Source organism: Vulpes lagopus, chromosome 11 (assembly GCF_018345385.1).
Source record: "Vulpes lagopus strain Blue_001 chromosome 11, ASM1834538v1, whole genome shotgun sequence".
NCBI classification, from domain to species: Eukaryota; Metazoa; Chordata; class Mammalia; order Carnivora; family Canidae; genus Vulpes; species Vulpes lagopus.
This window is the reverse complement of record NC_054834.1, coordinates 62,498,577-62,517,997: the sequence shown is the minus strand read 5'-3', so window position 1 is coordinate 62,517,997 and position 19,421 is coordinate 62,498,577. Positions and strand designations below refer to the sequence as shown.

General features: G+C 45.8%; 1 protein-coding gene across 1 annotated transcript; it reads right to left on the bottom strand.

Annotated features, from left to right (window-relative positions):
* Positions 1 to 10,640: 10,640 nt before the first annotated feature.
* Positions 10,641 to 11,588, bottom strand: LOC121471587 (olfactory receptor 1009-like). Its single transcript, XM_041722379.1, has one exon. It carries the CDS (start codon positions 11,586 to 11,588, stop codon positions 10,641 to 10,643), a length of 948 nt encoding a protein of 315 aa, XP_041578313.1.
* Between the last annotated feature and the right edge of the window lie 7,833 nt (positions 11,589 to 19,421).

Sequence of the window (19,421 nt, the reverse complement as noted above, 5' to 3'; positions counted from 1 at the left end):
TCTTCTCTTCTCTTCTCTTCTCTTCTCTTCTCTTCTCTCTCTTCTCTTCTCTTCTCTTCTCTTCTCTTCTCTTCTCTTCTCTTCTCTTCTCTCTTCTCTTCTCTTCTCTTCTCTTCTCTTCTCTTCTCTTCTCTTCTCTTCTCTTCTCTTCTTCTCTTCTTCTTCTCTTCTTTCTTCCCTTCCCTTCTCCCCTTCTTTTTTTTCCCCAAGGCCCTTTTGCTTCCTATTTTGGCTTCTTGATAACTGGGAAGAAAAGTAGAGTTACGTCACCTTGTGGAGGTTACCTCATCAGTGTATCTTTCATGACTATACAGGTTCACTGGTACTGCCAAGAGGGTTCAGATTTCATGTGAAAGTCAGGACACCTTACAAAGATCATATTTTCTAAATACCTCCTTTGGCACAAGGAAATATTGGAGTTCTAGGACAAGAGACCCTTCTCTGATTTGGGGGAGAGATGCTAAAGTTAGCTACGTTAAGCAACATCATTGCTTTTCCAAGCCCCTGATTTTTGATGAATCGTTGAATCACTGCTTGTCTACTCTTGAAACCAGCCTGGCCTGGCCAAGGCAGGAAAAGTGACTTCATTCTTTGTTGTGACTCACAAAGAAACTCTATGCCAGCATTAATATGGAACGCAGGAAGGGTTGGAGGGAGAGGTAACTGGCTTAGAGACTTGGGCTTTCTTTGGTGGCAAGAGGTCTGGGGCCAAGTCAGGGGCACCAAGGGTGCTTTGAGGTCCTAATTCTTTCTGTCTTTTCTAGCCCATTTCTTTTTTTCCTGTTCCGAATTGCTTTTCAAGTATTAGGTAGGAACTGGAAACTCCTGGTACGAGTCAAGACTCTATGGAATTAGAAGAAAGCCAGGCCCTGGTGGGAAACATAGGAGCAGCTCCTTGGAATTTTTGGAAGCAGTAGAAATGGAAACTTGTTGCATAATTTCCTGCAAAAATCCAAAGGGATTTTAGGCACTAGAGCAGAGCCTAGGCTTTGGAATCAGCTGAACTTGGGTCTACCAGTTGTGAACTGTATTTGACCTTAGAGTTCTTAGATTCTGGGTTTCCTCATCTGTGAAATAGGCATAATCTACTCACAGAATTGTTATGAGGATTAAATAAATTAGTGTGTATGATGTGCCTCCCAGAATGCCTGGGACATAATATATGTTCAATAAATGTTAGCTATTAATTATAATTATTGGGAAAATGTCTTCTTCGAGTAGTAGTAGTTTTTGTTAGGCCTGGGTCTTATAGTGTAATGACAACTGGCAATTTTTTTTTTTAATTTTCCACTGCCCCAAAGCCTAAAATCCAAAGAGGAAGAGGTGAAATATATATGAACAAATATGCCTTAATTCCTATGCCCTGATTAAGTACCCAGCATTGTGTCAGGCTCTGTGGGGGATGAAATGAAGTATGAGCTGAGCTCCTGCTTTGGAAAGCCTATGGTTCACTTGGGGAGGTGAGGTAACGGTGGTGAGCAGAGTCAGTGGGAATGAAACTATATGGAAATAATTCTGTAGAGTCCCAGTGACAAGTGTCCTTGTGTTGGGACTGGTGAGGGAACAGGTGCTGGAAAGAGTTCACTTCACTGCAGCCTCTGGAGTATTGTCTTTGGTCATTGTCTCTTATCTGGGAATAGAGATGTGGTAGAGAGGTCAATGTCAGGTAGCAGGATACTAGAGGAGAGGTCTTCACACACAAACACATTTTGTGCATAAGCAGAAGTCTGGAGGGATCTGGAAACAGCTCTTTACTCTGAGTTTGGCTCCTCACAAGCTAGGTATGACTTCCCAATGGCCTTAAGGACAAGGAATCCAATATTTGTCTTGCCCTTTGTGTACCACCTGTTGGCCTAACTTCATGCCTGACCCTGCTTTCACTCATGATTCTGCTTTACTTATTTTGACCCGTGTGTGTGTGTGTGTGTGTGTGTGTGTTTTAAGATTTTATTTACTTATTTTGACAGATAGAGAGAGAGCCTGGTGGGGGGAGGCACAGGGAGAGGGAGAAGCAGGCTCCCTGCTGAACCAGGAGCCCAGTGTGGGGCTTGATCCCAGGACCTTGGGATCATGACCTGAGCCAAAGGCAGATGATTAACTGAGTCACCAATAGAGGTGCCCCCCATGTTTAAAAATTTTTAAATTTAAATTCAATTAATTAAGATATAATGTGTCATTTGTTTCAGATGTAGAGTTCAATAATTCATCAGTTGCACATAACACCAGTGCTCATTACATCACATGCCCTCCTTAATGCCCATCACCCAGTTACCCCATCCCTTACCCCCCTTCCCTCCAGCAACCCTCAGTTTGTTTCCTATGATTTAGAGTCTCTTATGGTTTGTCTTCTTCTTTGATTTCATCTTGTTTTATTTTTTCCTCTCTTCCTCTATGATCCTCTGTTTTGTTTCTTAAATTCCACATGTGAATGAGATCATAGGATAATTGTTTTTCTCTGACTGACTTATTTCACTCAGCATAATACCCTCTAGTTCCATCCATGTCATTGCAGATGGCAAGATTTCACTTTTTTGATGGGTGAGTAGTATTCCATTGACTCATGTTTTGAAATCTTATCCTCCTTTCCTGGTGTTTGACCCTTGGCTCATCTTTGGTTTGGAGTCATCATTCTGTTCACCACGATCCAATAGCTTGGCCTGGCTCTGACCTGCCACAGGACTGCAGGGTTAAGACTGTCGCAAGAGCGTGGCTGAGCATATGTGAATACTGTAGTGCCACTGAAAAGGAAGAGAATAAGATGAAGGCAAAGATGGAAGATCTTTGCTTTGGGCTTCAGGGAATGCCTCCTTCAGAAGGTGACCAGGATGCCCATGATGGGGAGGAGGGTGAGCAGAAGGAAGGAAGAGAATGGCCCTGGCCCTTAGCATAGGTAAGTTGGTGGTTGCGCAGAGGGATAGAGGTCACAGAGGTAGTGACTGATGATGCTGGGGCCACAGGCAAGCGAGAAGAAGCTGTAATTTTGCATGACTGCATCACAGTCACAGCCAATGCCCATTTAATGCCCAGAATGGATAATGCCTGGGGAAGTAGGGGAACCGTTTCAAGTGAGCATCTATTCAACAGCACACTTCATGCTAGGTTTTTTATCATTTGAGTATTTAATCTTCACACAACTTTCTTGTTTACAAATTATGCCAGATTGTCTGTTGTAAAACCAGATTTAGACATCAGTCCTGTGTGATTCTATAACCCATTAACTTCTGTTTCATCTTATGTTCTCAGGAATCTCCATTTTTCTGGCCTAGCATTTCTGGTTCCCTGGAAAAGAGAAGGAAATTGGGGTGTGTGACTGGGTGGCCTGGGAGTAGCTTTATTACCTAGTAGGTCTGAGCCGAATTTGGGGCCTTGTGATTTCTCAGCAATTGCTGGGCCTGAGGAAAGGGGAATGAGGCCATGGTGTGACAGAAGAAGGGCTGGGGTGGGCCTGACCCCTCGCGGTGATTCTGTCCTCCTGGAGATCTGTGGTTCCTCACTGGTGGAGGCCTCGTTGTCTTGGGATTTCTGGTTTCACTCAACTGTCTCCCCTGCATAGAAATAATAAGGGAAATAAAATAATAAGATAACACAGGTTGGAGAAATTATTCAGTGGAAGGACAACTACTTACAACAGCTAAGACGTGCTGAACACTAATTAAGGACCCAACATTGTTCTAAGCGCTTTATAGACAGTAAATCTCCTTTAATCCTAATGAACTACTTTATGAAGTAATTAATATTGACATCCTCATTTTTCAGACTAAGGCATGTAGCTTTGTGAGCCGGAGCAGGAATCCAGCACCAGGTCTAGCTGTCCCCGAAAGCCATGCTCTGGACCTCCAGGATGCGTAGCCTCCCTCAGGAAAATAGTAGTGAGCCTGGGGAAGACTGTGCAGGCCTGGAGGGCAAGCCTGATGGAGCCCCATGGAGAGCCCCACAGGGTTTGGGGACTAAATTCAAAATAATTCAAGGACCAGTCATTAGGGCTTATTTCAGTTTTTTTTTTTTAAACTATATAAGAAAACTCCTTAAAAATATATCTTTTTAAGAAAGATTTTATTTATTTGAGAGAAAAAGTGAAGGAGAGAGAGACAGGCATGAGCGGGGGAAGGGGCAGAGGGAGAGGGAGAAGCAGACTCCCCACTGAGCAGGGAGCCCAATGAGGAATTCGATCCCAGGACCCTGAGATCATGACCTGAGCCGAAGGCAGGTGCTTAACTGACCGAGTCACGTAGGCGCCCCTCAAAATGGAGTATTTTAAAACTACAGCCCTTTGTTATTTGTCATGATACTGTGGGTTAGGAGTTTGGGTAGGGCTTGGGGCAAATTGTTCTCCTCTATGTGCAGTGGCCCGAGATGGCTCACAGAGCTGTATGCACCTGGCAGCTGGGTGGTCACGGAAGGCCAAGGCCTCTCTCAACATCTTGTGCTTAGTGCTCTTCCATGTGAGCTTTCTGCATGACTAGCGGGGCTTCCCTGCAGTCTGGTGGTCTTAGGGTGATGAGCTTCCAAGATGGAAGAAGCGGACACCAACAGTCCTCTTTAAGGCTGAGCCTGAAATCAGCACATTGTCACTTCTGTGTGTTATTGGTCAGAGCAAGTCACAAATGGGGTTGCCAGATGAAATACATGGTGCCATTTCCCATTTAAGTCTGAATTTCAGATACACAAAATAAAATATTTTTTAGTATAAATGTGTCTTATGCAATATTGGGACATACTTATGCTAAAAAATTATTCATTGCCTGAAATTTGATTTTCACTGGGCATCCATATTTTTATTTATTTATTTGAAAACTTAAAAAAATTATTCATTTATTCGAGAGAGAGAGAGAGAGAGAGAGAGAGCCAGCATGAACAGGGGGAGGGGCAGAGGGAGAAGCAGACTCCCCTGCTGAGCAGGGAGCCCTCATAGGGCTCCATCCCAGGACCCCAAGATCATGATCCTAGCTGAAGGCAGATGCTTAATTGACTGAGCCACCCAGGCACCCCTGGCATCTGTATTTTTATCCCAACCTCGATGGGAGGGGTGGTATGTCATATAGAGAAGTGAGGAGTTAATGGTTGCCATCCTTAGAAATCCAGTATCGTTGAAGTCCATGGAATACTTCCCAAAAGGCAGAGACGATGTAGCAGAGTGGTTGAGCCTGGCACTCCAGGGTCTGAGTTTCAGTCCCCGTTCTGCCACTTGTGATTTATGTCATCTGAGACAGGTGACTTCACTCCTTCTGTGACTCAGTTTCTTTATCTTAAAAATGAGGCTAAAGTACTTTGTGCCTTCATGGGGGTAGACGGGACGATTTGATGAGATGAAAATAAAATTCTTGACACACCGCAGGTATTTGATACATGTTAGCTGTCATTCAAGCAGGATTTCAAGACAGGATCTACCTTGTCGGGGAGCAAAGGGCAAAGAGTGATCCCTGGAGGGTCACACCTGACATGAGCACCATTTCTGACACTTTCTTTATATTGACAGAATGTTCGGTTACACTTTCCTTGGGCTCACCCTGGAAACAAGCCAACGCACACACATGTGACATGCACCTCTGAGCCCCTGAGCCCATTAGCACAGCTTTATTACTCTCCTGAGATTTTAGTCACACTGGGACCCTGTGTGAGCCGACACACACAGAGCCAGAAGATGGGTCCCCAGGAAAACACATAAAGGACAAGCTGCAGAGTTTCCCATGAAGCAAACATCGAGTTGAAGAGGTTAAGGCTGAGAAATTTGGGCTTTCAGGAAAGATGCTGGCAAGATCCTTCCAAACCCTGCTGCCTGTAAAATGAAGGTATCTTCAGGCTCCTTGACATGTGAAAACAACTGGAGCAGTGAGGAAGAAGGGGAAAGTAGCTCGACTCAACCCTGAAATGGGTTATTTTGCCTTTTCCATGTTTGTGAGCCACTGTCAGCCCCCTGGATAATGGGTGATCATGAGCTGAGATCTCTGACCACAAGTAGATTGAGAGCATTTAGCTCATATGAAAACTGGATTTAACCATGAGTTGTAATTGCCACGCCACACCAAGTGACAAGCCTCCTTGACAGAAAGATGCGCTAGGTGCCAGGGCGGCCAGGAAAGCCACCCATGTTTGGGCACGATGTCTGAGCACAACATCGGATGGGAACCCAAAGAAGATTGGAAGGATCTCATCCTGCCCAGAGATCCTTTCTCTGGTCCTCCTTCCTGCTAAGGCACAATTTGTTGTTGGATGCCTGGCAGCCTTGCTCACCTCGCTTATCTACTTACTTACTGTAGATAAGCGAGGTGAGCACATCGTAAATTTTTAAAAGAATTGCAGTTTTGAGGGCCACCTGGCTGGCTTAGTCAGTTGAGAATCTGACTCTTGATTTCAGCTCAGGTCACGATCTCAGGGGCCTGGGATGGAGCCCCCCCATCAGGCTCCTTGCTCAGTGTGGAGTCTGCTTGAGATTCTTTCCCTCTCCCTCTGCTCATTCCCCTCCCCCGACCCTCCCCACTCACCTGTGTGAGTGTGCACTCTTTCTCAAATAAATAAATAAATAAATATATAACTCTTAAAAAAAACGACAACACTTAGAATTGCAATTTTGAACTTCAAAGCACAAATGAGTATAACAGTGAAGTATGTTGTTGGGTACAGTAATAATAGCCATGGGAAGCCACACTGCTCAGACCCTGTAGTCAGGCTTTAGACGTGTTGTTCACTGGGCAGCAGTTGTGGGCATAGAATTTTCTGGCTGGTAACTACTCTGGAGGGCTGACCTTGGCACTTCAGTCTCTCAAATTACACCAAACATCATGTCTTATAAGCATTTAGAGAAGAATGGGATTCTGGGTTTGCCTGGTGCCCTTCCATTGAGCAAATCTATCTTTAGAGAGCTTATCTGCACACTGTCCTGAGCCAGGCTTGCTTCCCATCTAGCTCAGCTTCTTGGGGCTGGCGGCCAGTTTCCATGAGGTCCTGGAGAGGGTAGGGATGAAACTGGGTGTATGACATTCTAGAGTCGGGGTGGGGACAGTGTTCAGTATCATGACCTATGGAGAAGGCAGGGCAAGGATCCATGAATCTTCTAGAGGGTGTCCACCCATTTGCCCCTTCTTTGATACTAGTTACCTTTGACTAGCCCCAGCTGGCAGTGTCTTGGACTGTCTTGGATTCTTTCCTCTAGGGAAGATCCCTCGCTCTCTTGCATCTGGTTTCTTCCTTTCTGCACCAACCTGGCCCTGGAAGTGATGCCTGGAGAGATGTCCCACCTGGCGAGTGACAGCACTTAGCGCTGGAGAGCTTGAGTGTTCCACTAGCGATCCCAATGCCAAGGCTGCCTCTCCGTGTGATTAGTGTTCCTCCCCCAAGAGCCTCTGAGGTTAGTTTAAATGAGTTTGAGAGCCTTGGGAACAAGATGAATATTGAAGAGATTCGAAGTAACGTAACCCCCTTTCCATTTGTAAACACACAGGCTTTGGCTTTGGCTATCACATGTCTAGTCCATGTGTGACAGGTGGAAGCCCAGCAAAGCTAACTAACTTCTGTCAGGTGATGGGGCCAGTCCCTGCTAACAGTAAGTGTTGGCTCAACATCCAGTACTTGCTGGCAATGATCTGCGGTGGCCTAGTGCCTTGGCTGCCTAGTCTGGACCGCAAACTGGTCTTCCTTCCAGCACGTGTGGCTGGATCTGCCCCTCCACCTTACCTTTGGCTTCATTCCCAACAGTCAAAAGTTCCACAGCTTCGGGTACTGAGTGGGCTCTGTAAAGACCTAGTGTAAATAAAAAAATGTAATTCAAATGCTCTTGAGAGGTAACACTTTGACTTTATTTCCAACCAACATCCCAATGCCTCCTTTGGATTCTGTGCCAGATGGTTTTAGGTGAAGGAAGAGGGGAGGAGACATTCACACAGGGTGGTGTGCGTGGGACCCAAGGGGTTGGGTGCCTTGTCTCTGAGCAAACTTTGCCATGGCCTCAGCTGCTCCTGCTCTCCACACTCTGTCCTGTCTTTCCTCTGTTCCTCATAGGCTACTCCGTAATCCATTTCTGGGAAGCTGTTGACTTTGTTGTCTATGACTGGGTTGCCCAGGACCGTGAGGTGAGGGTGTTTAGGAACTGATGAAATTAGGAGCAGATTGTGAGTTTACCAGGGCAGTGAAGGAGGGGCTGACACCCCAGTGTCTCTGTTCCTGGGTGCTCTGTGTCTCCTTGGACCTAAGGGAAATTATTATTTGAAAAAAAGTTAAGCAAATGGCTTCTTTTCATGAAAAGATTACAGTCCCTAAACTCCTGAGTTGGGGATGGAGTGTTGGGTGGTGGTGGTGGTGGGGACCGGCTGGGGCCTGCTATATTCTTAGTACATGGGATTGTTAATTTATGTGTCACCTTGACTGGGCTCAGGGATGTCCAGAAAGCTGGTGAAATATGACTTCTGGCTCTGTCTGGGTGGGGTTTCCGATAAGATTAGCATTTGAGTTGGTAGACTGAGTAAAGCTCACCCTCACAAATGTGAGGTGAGCTTCATCCAATCCATTGAGGGCTTTGACAACAAAAAAGGAGAAGAAGGGCAAATTTGCTCTTTTTGCTTGAGTTGTAACATCCATCTTCTCCTGTCCTCAGACATCAGTGGACTTGGTTCTTGGGCTTTTGGACTCCCACCAGGAACGGCACCATCATCAGCCCCCAGTTTTCAGACCTTTATGATTTAGACCAAATTATACCACCAGCTTTCCTGGTTCTCTGCTTGCAGATGGCAGATGGTGGAACTTCTCAGCCTCCATAACTGTATGAGCCAATTCCTATAATAAATCTCCTCTTCTATCCTCTTCTATTATCATCTATCTATCTATCTATCTATCTATCTATCTATCTATCTATATCTATCTATCTATCTATCTATCTATCTATCATCAATCATCTAATCTATCATGTCCTATTAGTTTCATAAAACCTGTAAATTAAACCAGGAGGTGATTTCAGTACCATCACAGCATTGATCAACAGGTTCACCCATGCATTATTCAATTTTCTAAGAACATGTTGTTTCAGTTTGATATTTATGAAGTTGCAGGTGAACATGGAGGTTTCGTCTGGAAGAGATGCATTGTTTCTTGGTTTCCTGTAGGAAGCAAGCCTGGCTGTGTTGGCTCAGCCCAGTCTGCTCAAAACTCCCTTTCCCCCCTGCTCCCAGCATCTATGACAGTTGGGTTTTGTTTCTTTCTCTTTCCCATTTATACCATCCACATTTCTGGCCCCATGCTTTTCTCCCTCCTTGGATGACTCATAAGCCGAAGTAAATCAGTGGATTTCAGAATTTGGAGAAATCAGGAAACCAGGTAAAACCTGGTAACCAGGAAAAACACAAACCAGTTATACCCCATCCCCTGCTACCTCAGGTTTTCTGGACAAGCAGAAATACAGGGATTTCACCACACATGCAACGCAGTTCGAGCCAATTTTATTTGATTCTCAGAAAGATAGTATACCTCAGTTGACATCTGGGTTTCATAATAAATTCCACCTCTTTCTTACCATCTTAAATTAGTAAGATTGATTTCTGTTATAATAAAGAAGGGTTTCGTCCAAAGACATAGAAGTAATTTTTTCTTAAAGACATAAAGGTAATTTGATCTCAATTGAAAAAAGCTCTATGGCCTTTCAGCTTTTAATTTTGTTTCAATTGGTGATTTATAGAGAAATAATAGCTTATTATTACTATAGAGTACTTTCTGGTCCCTGGCTAGTTACAGTGGAGACTTCCAAAGCTGGGGCTCCATTCTGTCCCACAAAGTCAAAAGATCACCGTCTTCTTCATATGCAAACATCACATGGACCATTTCTCCAATATCACATGGAAGGGCAATATCCCCTATATAACCTTTTAGGGATGGTTGCTGTGTCATTCAATGCTCTTTTCTACATTTGAGAACTCTTAAAGATAGGAGGAAGACAATCTGACTCCCACTTCTGGAATCATTAAAAGGAGGTCTACGGCTCTGCAAGATAGAAGTGTGGGCATAGCATATCAGGGCATGTAATATATCTGTGCTGAAAGTGGTGTATTCATAGATGTCCAGGAGGGATATATGCCAAACATATTGGATGTTCCTGCCTAGGGCTTGAACTTCAGGGAATGATGGGAAGGTGTAGGAACAGTTAGAGATGCTATGTGGTTGGATGCTACAGAGGGTAGTACAGAGGCTAGTGTAGGTGCCTTTTTTCTGCAGCTAAGCAGTGCTATGTGCTCAGGGGCAGCAGTGCTAGCCATAGCAATGGGGAATGCTCAGAGGTGATGTCCCCTGTGGAGGCAGTCTGCATAGACCATTCTTGCAGCAGGTATTCAGCTGTGTTTGGCCACTGTGGATTCCTGTCCCACTGAGATCTCTAGGCTTCTCTTCTATTTAATGAGCTACAGATGCTTTTCTTCCTTCCTTCCTTCCTTTCTTTCTTTCTTTCTTTCTTTCTTTCTTTCTTTCTTTCTGATTTTTATTTATTTATTCGTGACAGACGCAGAGAGAGAGAGAGAGAGAGAGAGAGAGAGACAGGCAGAGGGAGAAGTAAGCTCCATGCAGGGAGCCTGACACGGGACTCGATCCCGGGTCTCCAGGATCATGCCCCGGGCCGAAGGCAGCGCCAGACCACTGGGCCACTGGGGCTGCCCCCAGATACCTTTCTAATAAATCCCTTTTCTGCTTAAGTTAAGAACCCTAATTTGTACAGCAGCCTTGACATCTTTATTCCTTAGGCTGTAGACCAGGTGGTTCAGCATGGGGATCACAATGGTGTAGAACACAGACAGGGTCTTATTATAGGCTGAGGCACTTTCTGGGTTGGGTTGGACATAGACAAAGAACACAGACCCATAGAAGAGGGAAAGGGCAATGAGATGGGAGGCACAAGTGGAGAAAGCTTTGCGCTGGGCCTCCAGGGACCTCATCCTACAGATTGTGACCAGGATGTAGGTATAAGAGACTAAGATGGCTGACACCGTGGGGACAGTAACCAAGGCAGAAAGGAAGAGCAGGATGATATTGGCTACGGTGGTGTCTGAGCAGGCCAGTTGGAGCACGGGGAGGATGTCACAGAAGAAGTGATCAATGATGTTGGGACCACAGTAGGGCAAGATGAAGGCATTCCCCGTCTGTAGAGTTGAAATGAACACCCCTGCCGCATAGGTGACCACCGCCAGCTGGATGCACAAGCGCTTGGACATGATCGTATGGTAGAGGAGAGGGTGGCAGATGGCCACAAATCGGTCACAGGCCATGAAGGCCAAGAGGAGGCACTCCCCTGTGCCATGGAGGATCATGAAGGCCATCTGGACCACACAGCCTGCAAACGAGATGGACTGGTCCATGGTGAGGAAGCTGATCAGCAGCCTGGGGGTGAACACAGAGGAATTGCATATGTCCAGGCAGGAGAGCACGCTCAGGAGGAAGTACATGGGGGTGTGGAGGGTGGAGCTGGTACGGATCAGGTCTATCATGCCCAGGTTGCCCACCAGGGTCACAGCATAGATCAGCAGGAAGATGCCGAAGAGGAGATGTCTTCCGGCGGCCTGGTCTGTGAGGCCCAGCAGGATGAATCTTGTCACTGTGGTGTGGTTCTGCCCCAGCGTCATTCCACTGGTGTGTTACACGCAGGACAATGATCAAGGGGAGGAGATACAAGAATGTTAACATTGTCATCAAAGAGATGGTCTTCAACATCTTCTACACGGAGGAGCCCATGTGTATCTCCTAGTGGCAGACTGGTCCCCAAACCCCACATTGATCCCATTGTGTCACACTCATGCTGAAGTTCTGAGGGTTCTCGGTCTCCCTTAGCATGACGTCTGCACCCTTCAGTTTGCCCCCATCACATGTGTTCCGTGCCACCTCCGTGCTGTCCTGCTCTCAGCTTGCAATTCTGAACGGTTTACTTCTACAAACACACTACATTACTGCAATGTCTGTGTCTTTTCAAATTCTATATTGTCTTGTTGGAATGTCCTTCGATCTCTCCAAACCCAGCTTAGAGGTCTGTCCCCTCCCTCTCTTCCCTGAGTCTCCCAGAGCCTTCAGTTGAATTCATGGCATTATATTTTAACATTAAAAAAAAAAAGTGCCCATCCAGATTTCCTGTTGCATTTTCTTACTCTTGGTAGGAGGAGAGTGACTTCATAGCTTGGTAATTGGTGCTCTGGTATCTATCACAGTGCTGGTGTCAAAGAATACATATAAATTAATTATCAATTAGATAAGCAAATCTTCTTCATTTGGGTAATGGCAATGGGATCCTTTCAGTTGTTTTGGCCTGAACCTTCTAGCCATCGAACCCCTCAGCAAATCCTATTGGCTCTACCTTCAAAATGTGTCCCAACTTCCCCCTCCTTCTTTGCAAGACACCCTCATGTCTTGCTTGATTTATTGCAATTGCTCTTAGCTGGTGTCCTGCTTGCCTCTTAGGAGGAGCAGCCAGGGAGAGGCTGTCACCCCACAAGAAAAGGCAGGATGCTCACAATGGCTCTGCGAGGTTGGCCACTGCTGGGTCATTTCCTTTCACCTCTCTGTCCTCTTGTCTGTTCTTTTCCCTCTTGCTTATCCTGCTCCAGCTCCTCGTGCACCTTTGCTCCTCTTTAGGACATGAAGAAGTGATTCAGAACCTCTGTAGTACCTGTCCCTGTGCCTCATAGCACTCTTGCTCCAGGAGCCACAGGGCTCCTTTCCTCATTTTTTTTCAGGTCAGACTCCAATGTCACCTGCGAGTGAAGCCCTCCCTAAGCATCTTATGTACAGCGAAACCCTGTCCTACTCCAGCACTCACTATCCCTCTTCTCTGCTTCTTTTATGTCCTCATAGGACTTCTTCCCCTTCCAGTATGTGACACACACATGACTTATCACTCCTGCCTATGATCTCTGTTTTGGTATTAGGATGCTAGAACCGTGGAGCCGGGCATTTTTGCCAATTTCTCTCATTGCTGTGTCTCCAGCGACCAGCACATAGTAGGCAGTCAGCAAACATCTGCAGGATAGATAGAGAGTCTCTTCGAGGCATTTCAGGCTGCAAGAAAGACAGTTACTACCCAGATGGTGTGTTCAGAATTCCCTTTGCCCAGACCAAGTGGTAAAAATTGGAGAATGACCATGATAAGAAGTGAGTAAGAGCAAAATTGGAGGATGATGCCCATGAAACTTGACCTCTGAAAGCTGGGGCCTGTGGCGTCTAGTTGTCCAGTTACACCCACGCATCCCTCTTTCAGCCCAAGAGTTCTGGCCCAAATCCCTGAATTCACATCCCTCATCTTGAATCTCTGACAGCCATACATTTTTAACTCCAGTTGCTGTGGAGGCTTTAGGGAGATTCTTTTCAGAAGGGTGTATGCTTTGCATCCTATATTGATAATTTTGGTAAGGTTTCTTTGTAAGATGATGAATTTTTGTAACAATTATAGCATTTAACATGAACTTAAATACATATTTGAATGTATACATATTGAATATACCATTTGAGGGATTGAAACAGTTAAGAGTATCTGTTTAATTAGACCTAAAATAAGGAGGATGATTAGCTAAATCAGATTAGCTGAATTTATGTTTGATTTGACTCTGTTTAAATGAGTAAGAACATCTGATTTTTTAAATATATAGGTTTTGATTTAGTAATTTTCCAGAGTTGTTTAAATGCTCATGAAGGCATTTGAAGGGCTTGGGAAATCAAGTACATTAAATTTGTGATTGTAGTTTGCAAGGTTGAAGCATTTAATTAAGAACATTTTTTTAAATTGACGTTCGATTTGCCAACATATAGTATGGCACCCAGTGCTCATCCCGTCAAGTGCCCCCCTCAGTGCCCATCACCCAGTCACCCCATCCCCCTGCCCAAAGAGCATTTAATTAATCATGTATATAAATGGTATTTAAATATTTAGGAGAATTTGCTCCTGTAGATTTTCTAGGTGTGTGACTTTGAATAGTTTAAGAGAATTTGACTGTAAACAGTGCTTAAATTATTTGGGGGAATTTAATCAGTTAGACTTTGAAACTAAGAGAACATTAACCAAAGATGAAGTGAGATTGTTTTAAATTCTAACAAACATTACTGGATATACAATTCAATGGATTATATTTGAAAGTTGCATTTAATGGCCCAAGGAAAACTAAGATCTAAATTTACAACTTGAAATACTATAATCAAATGGCTTTACATAATCCTTTCCATGCACCAAAGATCTGGATGTCAAAAAAAGTCACCTGTAACTCAACAGGTTGTGGGAGCTCTTACACTGGTGGATTTGAATATATTGAGGGAAGAATCTCCAAGGAGCATAGGACTGGGCACCTTTAGTCTCTGAGGAGTCGGGTTGGGAGGACAATGTGGTTCCGGGAACTCTTCAAGGAGCCACTAGATCTGCTTGGTGTTTCCAGTTATTCTACACTTTGTGCTATGACCCTGGGCAAGCATTGGAGAAAGCTGAGTCCTACGCACTGATCTGCTTGGTGCTGAGGACAACTCTTGTTTGGGCTTTTGGGATTCCAGGGAGGACTGAGATGGCCAAAACGGACGTGCTTTGGAGAGAATGAGGAGCTTATAATAATCCCAAGGGGTTGCAGAGTGAGGAAGATCTGCGATAATGGAGGGAACATATTTATTGAACCTCTGCTCTATGCTCTTCACTGGGTCAGGCTCACCCCTCACCTCGACCTCCTTTGAGAACTGAGTAACCTGCTTGAGGTCACAGAAAGGATGAACTGATATTTGAACTTGAAATGACTATATGGACAGTGGTTTGGAGAATTGTCCATTCATTGGGGAGGGATCATAGCTGGGGAGAAAGAGAATAAATAACACAAGCTGGAGAAATTACTTAATGAGAATCAAGAGATAAAAAAGTAGGGTGACAGGGGCACCCGGGTGGCTCAGTGGTTGAGCGTCTGCTTTTGGCTCAGGGCATGATCCTGGAGACTCGGCATCGAGTTCCACGTCGGGCTCCTTGCGTGGAGTCTGCTTCTCCCTCTGCCTGTGTCTCTGCCTCTCTCTCTGGGTCTCTCGTGAATAAATAAATAAAATCTTAAAAAAAAAGATAGGGTATCAAGTGGAAAGGTAAAAATCCAGTAATTCATCCAGCCAAAGTCAGATGTTTAAACTAAAAAAAACCTCAGGAGAACAGAACACATTCTAAGTGCAGCACGGGGTCCTCACAGGAAGGCTTTTCAGGTGAAGTCATTGTTAAGTTCTCGGCCACAGATTCTAATTCAGCCACGTGATGGTGGAAAGGTGACCCAGGTGTGCAGAATGTCTTCCTTCGGCAGAGCCCTGAGGCCTGAGGTTCTTTCCCTCAGTGGCGGGTCCCTGGAATCCCACCAGGGAGATTGGGACCCCCAGAGCCTCTAGACTCTGAACACGTACCTTCTGGAGTTTCCACGTGGGTGGAGCATTGACGCGTTGGTAACACAAGGTAACTTGTGTTGGTAACTCCCATCCCTGTTCCAAGAACCAACTCTGCCTGCTGGGACTCACCAGGAGGGTTCTTGAAAGTGTTGAGTGAATCAATTTCATTCAATTTTTGGGTATATGGAAGGATAGAAAGATCAAGGGGATTATCTTTCAATTTTTTTTTTTGAGCAGGAAATATATTTGGTACAAAATTCAGAAGGGACTACAATTGAAAATAAGTCATCCTGCTCACTGCCTTCTGATTCTCCAGCTGCTTAGCTCTGCCTCAGAAGCTACCAGTCTCTTGGGTATCTTTCCTGGTTAGTCACTGCTTATATAAGCAATATACGAACCTAAATTTTCTCCTCTCTTTTAAAAGATACAAATGGTAGCAAACTATACACATTGTTCTGTACCTTGTTGCTGTTTTTTTAACAACTTATTTTGGGGCTCTTTCCAGGACAGTAATGAAGGGCTGCCCATCTTTCCCCACCAAAGGCCGCACAAGGTTGCATTTTATACCATTTCAGCAGTTTCCCACTGAGGGGCATTGGAATCGTTGCCACTCTTTTACAATGAGCAACAAAACAGCATCCATCTTAAAGCAATTTAGGGTTAAAGCAATTTGCAATCTAGAGCATGGAGACCCTCAATAAAAGACTGTTTTTGGCAGGGAGTTGTGGGGGGAGGGAGAGAAAGAGAGAAGAAACCTGGCAGTTTGTTGCTGGGGCCCTGTCTAGCTTTCTCTTGCTTCTTTTTCTTTCTCACTTGCAGTCAGATGGAACAGTGCTCAGGAGCTGTGGTCACTGATCTTTAGCACCTGGTCACCAAAGTGAGCCTTGTACACCTGCAGCTTCGACATTACCGGGTGCTCCTTAGAAATGCAGAATCTGGTCCCACCCCAGACCAGCTACTGAGTCGGATTTGCATTTTAACTAGATCTGCAGCTGACTTATATTCTGGCTCCAGTTTGGGACAAGCCGAGGGGCAGCCTGAGGGGATTGAGCTCCTGTGCCAGTTGGACGCCAGCGGAGAGGGACAGAGAGAAGGCTCCTAGTTCCTGACTGTGAAACTCCTTCCCAGGGGCCTCTGTGTCAAGGCTGATCCTGAGAGTGACCTCACATTTGGGATGAAGGTTTGGAAGTGAGTGGGGAGGCTGAAGGGGGGAGTGTCATGAAGTCAGGGGACATGCCTGAGAGCCCCTGAGAAGCAGACACTTTCCTTCCAGCCCAGATGCAAGGATGGCAGACACTGCCCGGGCCACGGGAGAGCCTCCTTCCTTCAAGAAGGAAAACTCACCTGTCCTCTGGGTAGGATATTGAAGTAGCTTTTTAAAGAAGATGTTTTTATGTACATGAATAGAAGAGATACGTTGAACATAATAACCAAGCTTAGGGACGGTCTCACTGATGGGATCTCAAGAGACGGCTTATTGACCCAGAGCCCCAGAGCCCAGGAGTACATGCAGACTTTGAACTTCTGGTATTGAGAGCCCAGCCCCACGGAGCAATGGTGAACATAAATGTCCTAGAACAGCTGGGCGACAGAGAGACATCCTTCTTCCTTCATTGGCCCCCAACCATTGCAAACTGCACCACAAAATAGTTGAACCTTTCATTGCCTTTTTTTTTTTTTTTAAGATTCTATTCATTTATTCATGAGAGCCACAGGGAGAGGAGCCTGATGCAGGACTCGATCCCAGGACCCCGGGATCACACCCTGAGCCGAAGGCAGACACTCAACCTCTGAGCCACCCAGGTGTCCCCTTTCATTGCCTTTTGGGAAGCTTTCTTCCATCCATTGCTGGCTACTGGGGCCAGTGACTAGTTCTGGGGAAGCACCATTGCCTCACAGTGAAGAACATGGGACTGGCCAATCTGGATTTTGAATCCCACTGTCAGCCATGACTGGTTTTGTGACCTCGGGCAAGTTATTGAAACTCACTCAGTTTTGTCTTCTGCAAAGTGGGAATGACAGTAGCTACTCTTAGAGCTGCCTTGAAGATTACGTGACACGATGCATTTGAAGCACTTGCCAGTGTGTTTGGCAGAGGACTGCTTGTTATGATTTCTAAGTGGGGACTGGAAGGGACACGGAAAGAAGGGGAGCCAAGGAGAAGAGGTGGGGACCACCTGCGAGCATACTGACCTGTGGAGAAGCAGGGACCATCTCCCTCTGAGCCCAGCCTCTGGAGACCCCTGGTGTGACTTTCCCTCCCTGCGAAGTGGCTGCTTCGGGCCAGCTCCAGAGGCAGGTGCTCCCAGTCAGTCCTGGCTGACTTTTGGATCTCTCCTTCCTGGGAAGGCTACTGGCTGAGTTCTTATCTGGCCTTTCCACCTGGACCTGTGAGAATTGCTTCATTTTAGATGGTCCCAGGGGCTGAGCAGGGAGCCAACCACTGGCGATCCAGGATGCCTAGGGAGAGGCAGCCCCTGTTGGCATGTGAGGTGAGGGACCCCCTGGGGCCTCATGTATGGGGCTGACCCTCCTCATTTACCAAGTCTCTCCTCTGGGGGCCCGTCTTCAAGTTTAATGAGTGTGAGGCTCCAAAGGGGAGAAGAATTGCACAGAAACCCACTCACACAGTATCACCTTCCTAGGGGCTTGAGGCAATTAATTCCCCCCCTCCTTAATATTAGGGAGGTTGTGAGTGATCTTCTTCCTCTTTCTCATAAGACCTGAGACCCAATAAGGTTTTTTTTTTTCTCATGACACAGAATATCATCCATAATAATAACAATAGAAACTAACATGTGTGTAGTTTAGCAATAGCTTGCGTGTGTGTTCCTTTATTTCATCTTCAAATTGCTAAAAGCACTAACGAAGATAAAGGAAGATAAACCACGATCCCCCCCCCCCCCGGGGTGCTCTCCACCTGAGTTCCTCTTCACATTCTCAGCCACCCTGGCCCAGGACCACGTTTCATCACTCTGGGGGACCTCCTCACACTGCATTCGTTGTGAATGTCACCTCCTAGAGCACTCCCAACGATACTGCCTGCTGGTCCCAACTTACACCTGTGTTGTCACAGGCTTTGGATGCTTCCTGTGGGGCCAGCCTTTCCTTCTCACAGCAGCTGCTCTGGCATCTGTCCCCGCCACCTGAGATATCCCACCTCTCTTTCCCTGTGAATGGCTGTGGCTTCGGTTCCTGTTTCTTTCTATGAATTTGTGGGCATGAGTCATGCCTGAGATGTGGCTCTGAGATGTGACAGGGCTTGACTTTATCTTGAGGATGGGGTTGACCATCCTTCACCCTTCTGACAGAGGGACCTGCAATGCCTGTTTATTTAAGAATAATTCTCTCAGATAAGAGAAACTGTGTCAGCTATACTTCAACTAAAAACAAAGACCAAAAAGAAAAAAAAGAAACCAAACCTGGCAATACCCTTGATCTTGGGCTTCTAGCGTCCAGAACTATGAGAATATAAATTTCTGTTGTTTAAGCCAAAAAAATAATAAAAAAAGGGAAGAAGAGAAACTAAGTATAGAGCCGGGGAGCTTGTGAGAAGGGAAGTGGAGAATATGTATGATGAATATTTATAAGAATGCATGAAAGGACCGGGAAATTGTGCAGCACATGAGGCAGTTCCGTGAAGCACTTGGTATTCATGAGATCTTAAATCAGCGCGCTGGGCTCCTGCCCACTTTTGGTTCTACTTGTTTTCTGCCCAGGACGTGCCGATAAAAGGCATGGGTGCCCAGCCTGTCACAGGCGAGGCACACTCGCTCCTGCATCATTCCTACGGGGACACCTGATGGCTCCAGGCACCTTCTGTCCTCTGACTCCCTTTGATTATCTTCCACTCAATGTTCTCACTGCCATGTGTCAGTAGGGATGCTGGTGTGACAGAGAAAGAGAACATGAGAGTGACAGGGAGATGCAGGCACATGCAGGCACACATACATACACACACTGGGCACGCGCACGTCCGAACACACAGACACACAGGATCCATGGACTGTGTTTCTTCCACTCTGCCTGAAAGGTCTCCAAAATGCGACTCTTTTCACTTGCTTCTCCCTGTTTCTTGTTAC

Bases quoted from the DNA above. Each gene is read 5' to 3' on its own strand.
- LOC121471587 (XM_041722379.1), bottom strand. From the start codon at position 11,588: ATGACGCTGGGGCAGAACCACACCACAGTGACAAGATTCATCCTGCTG.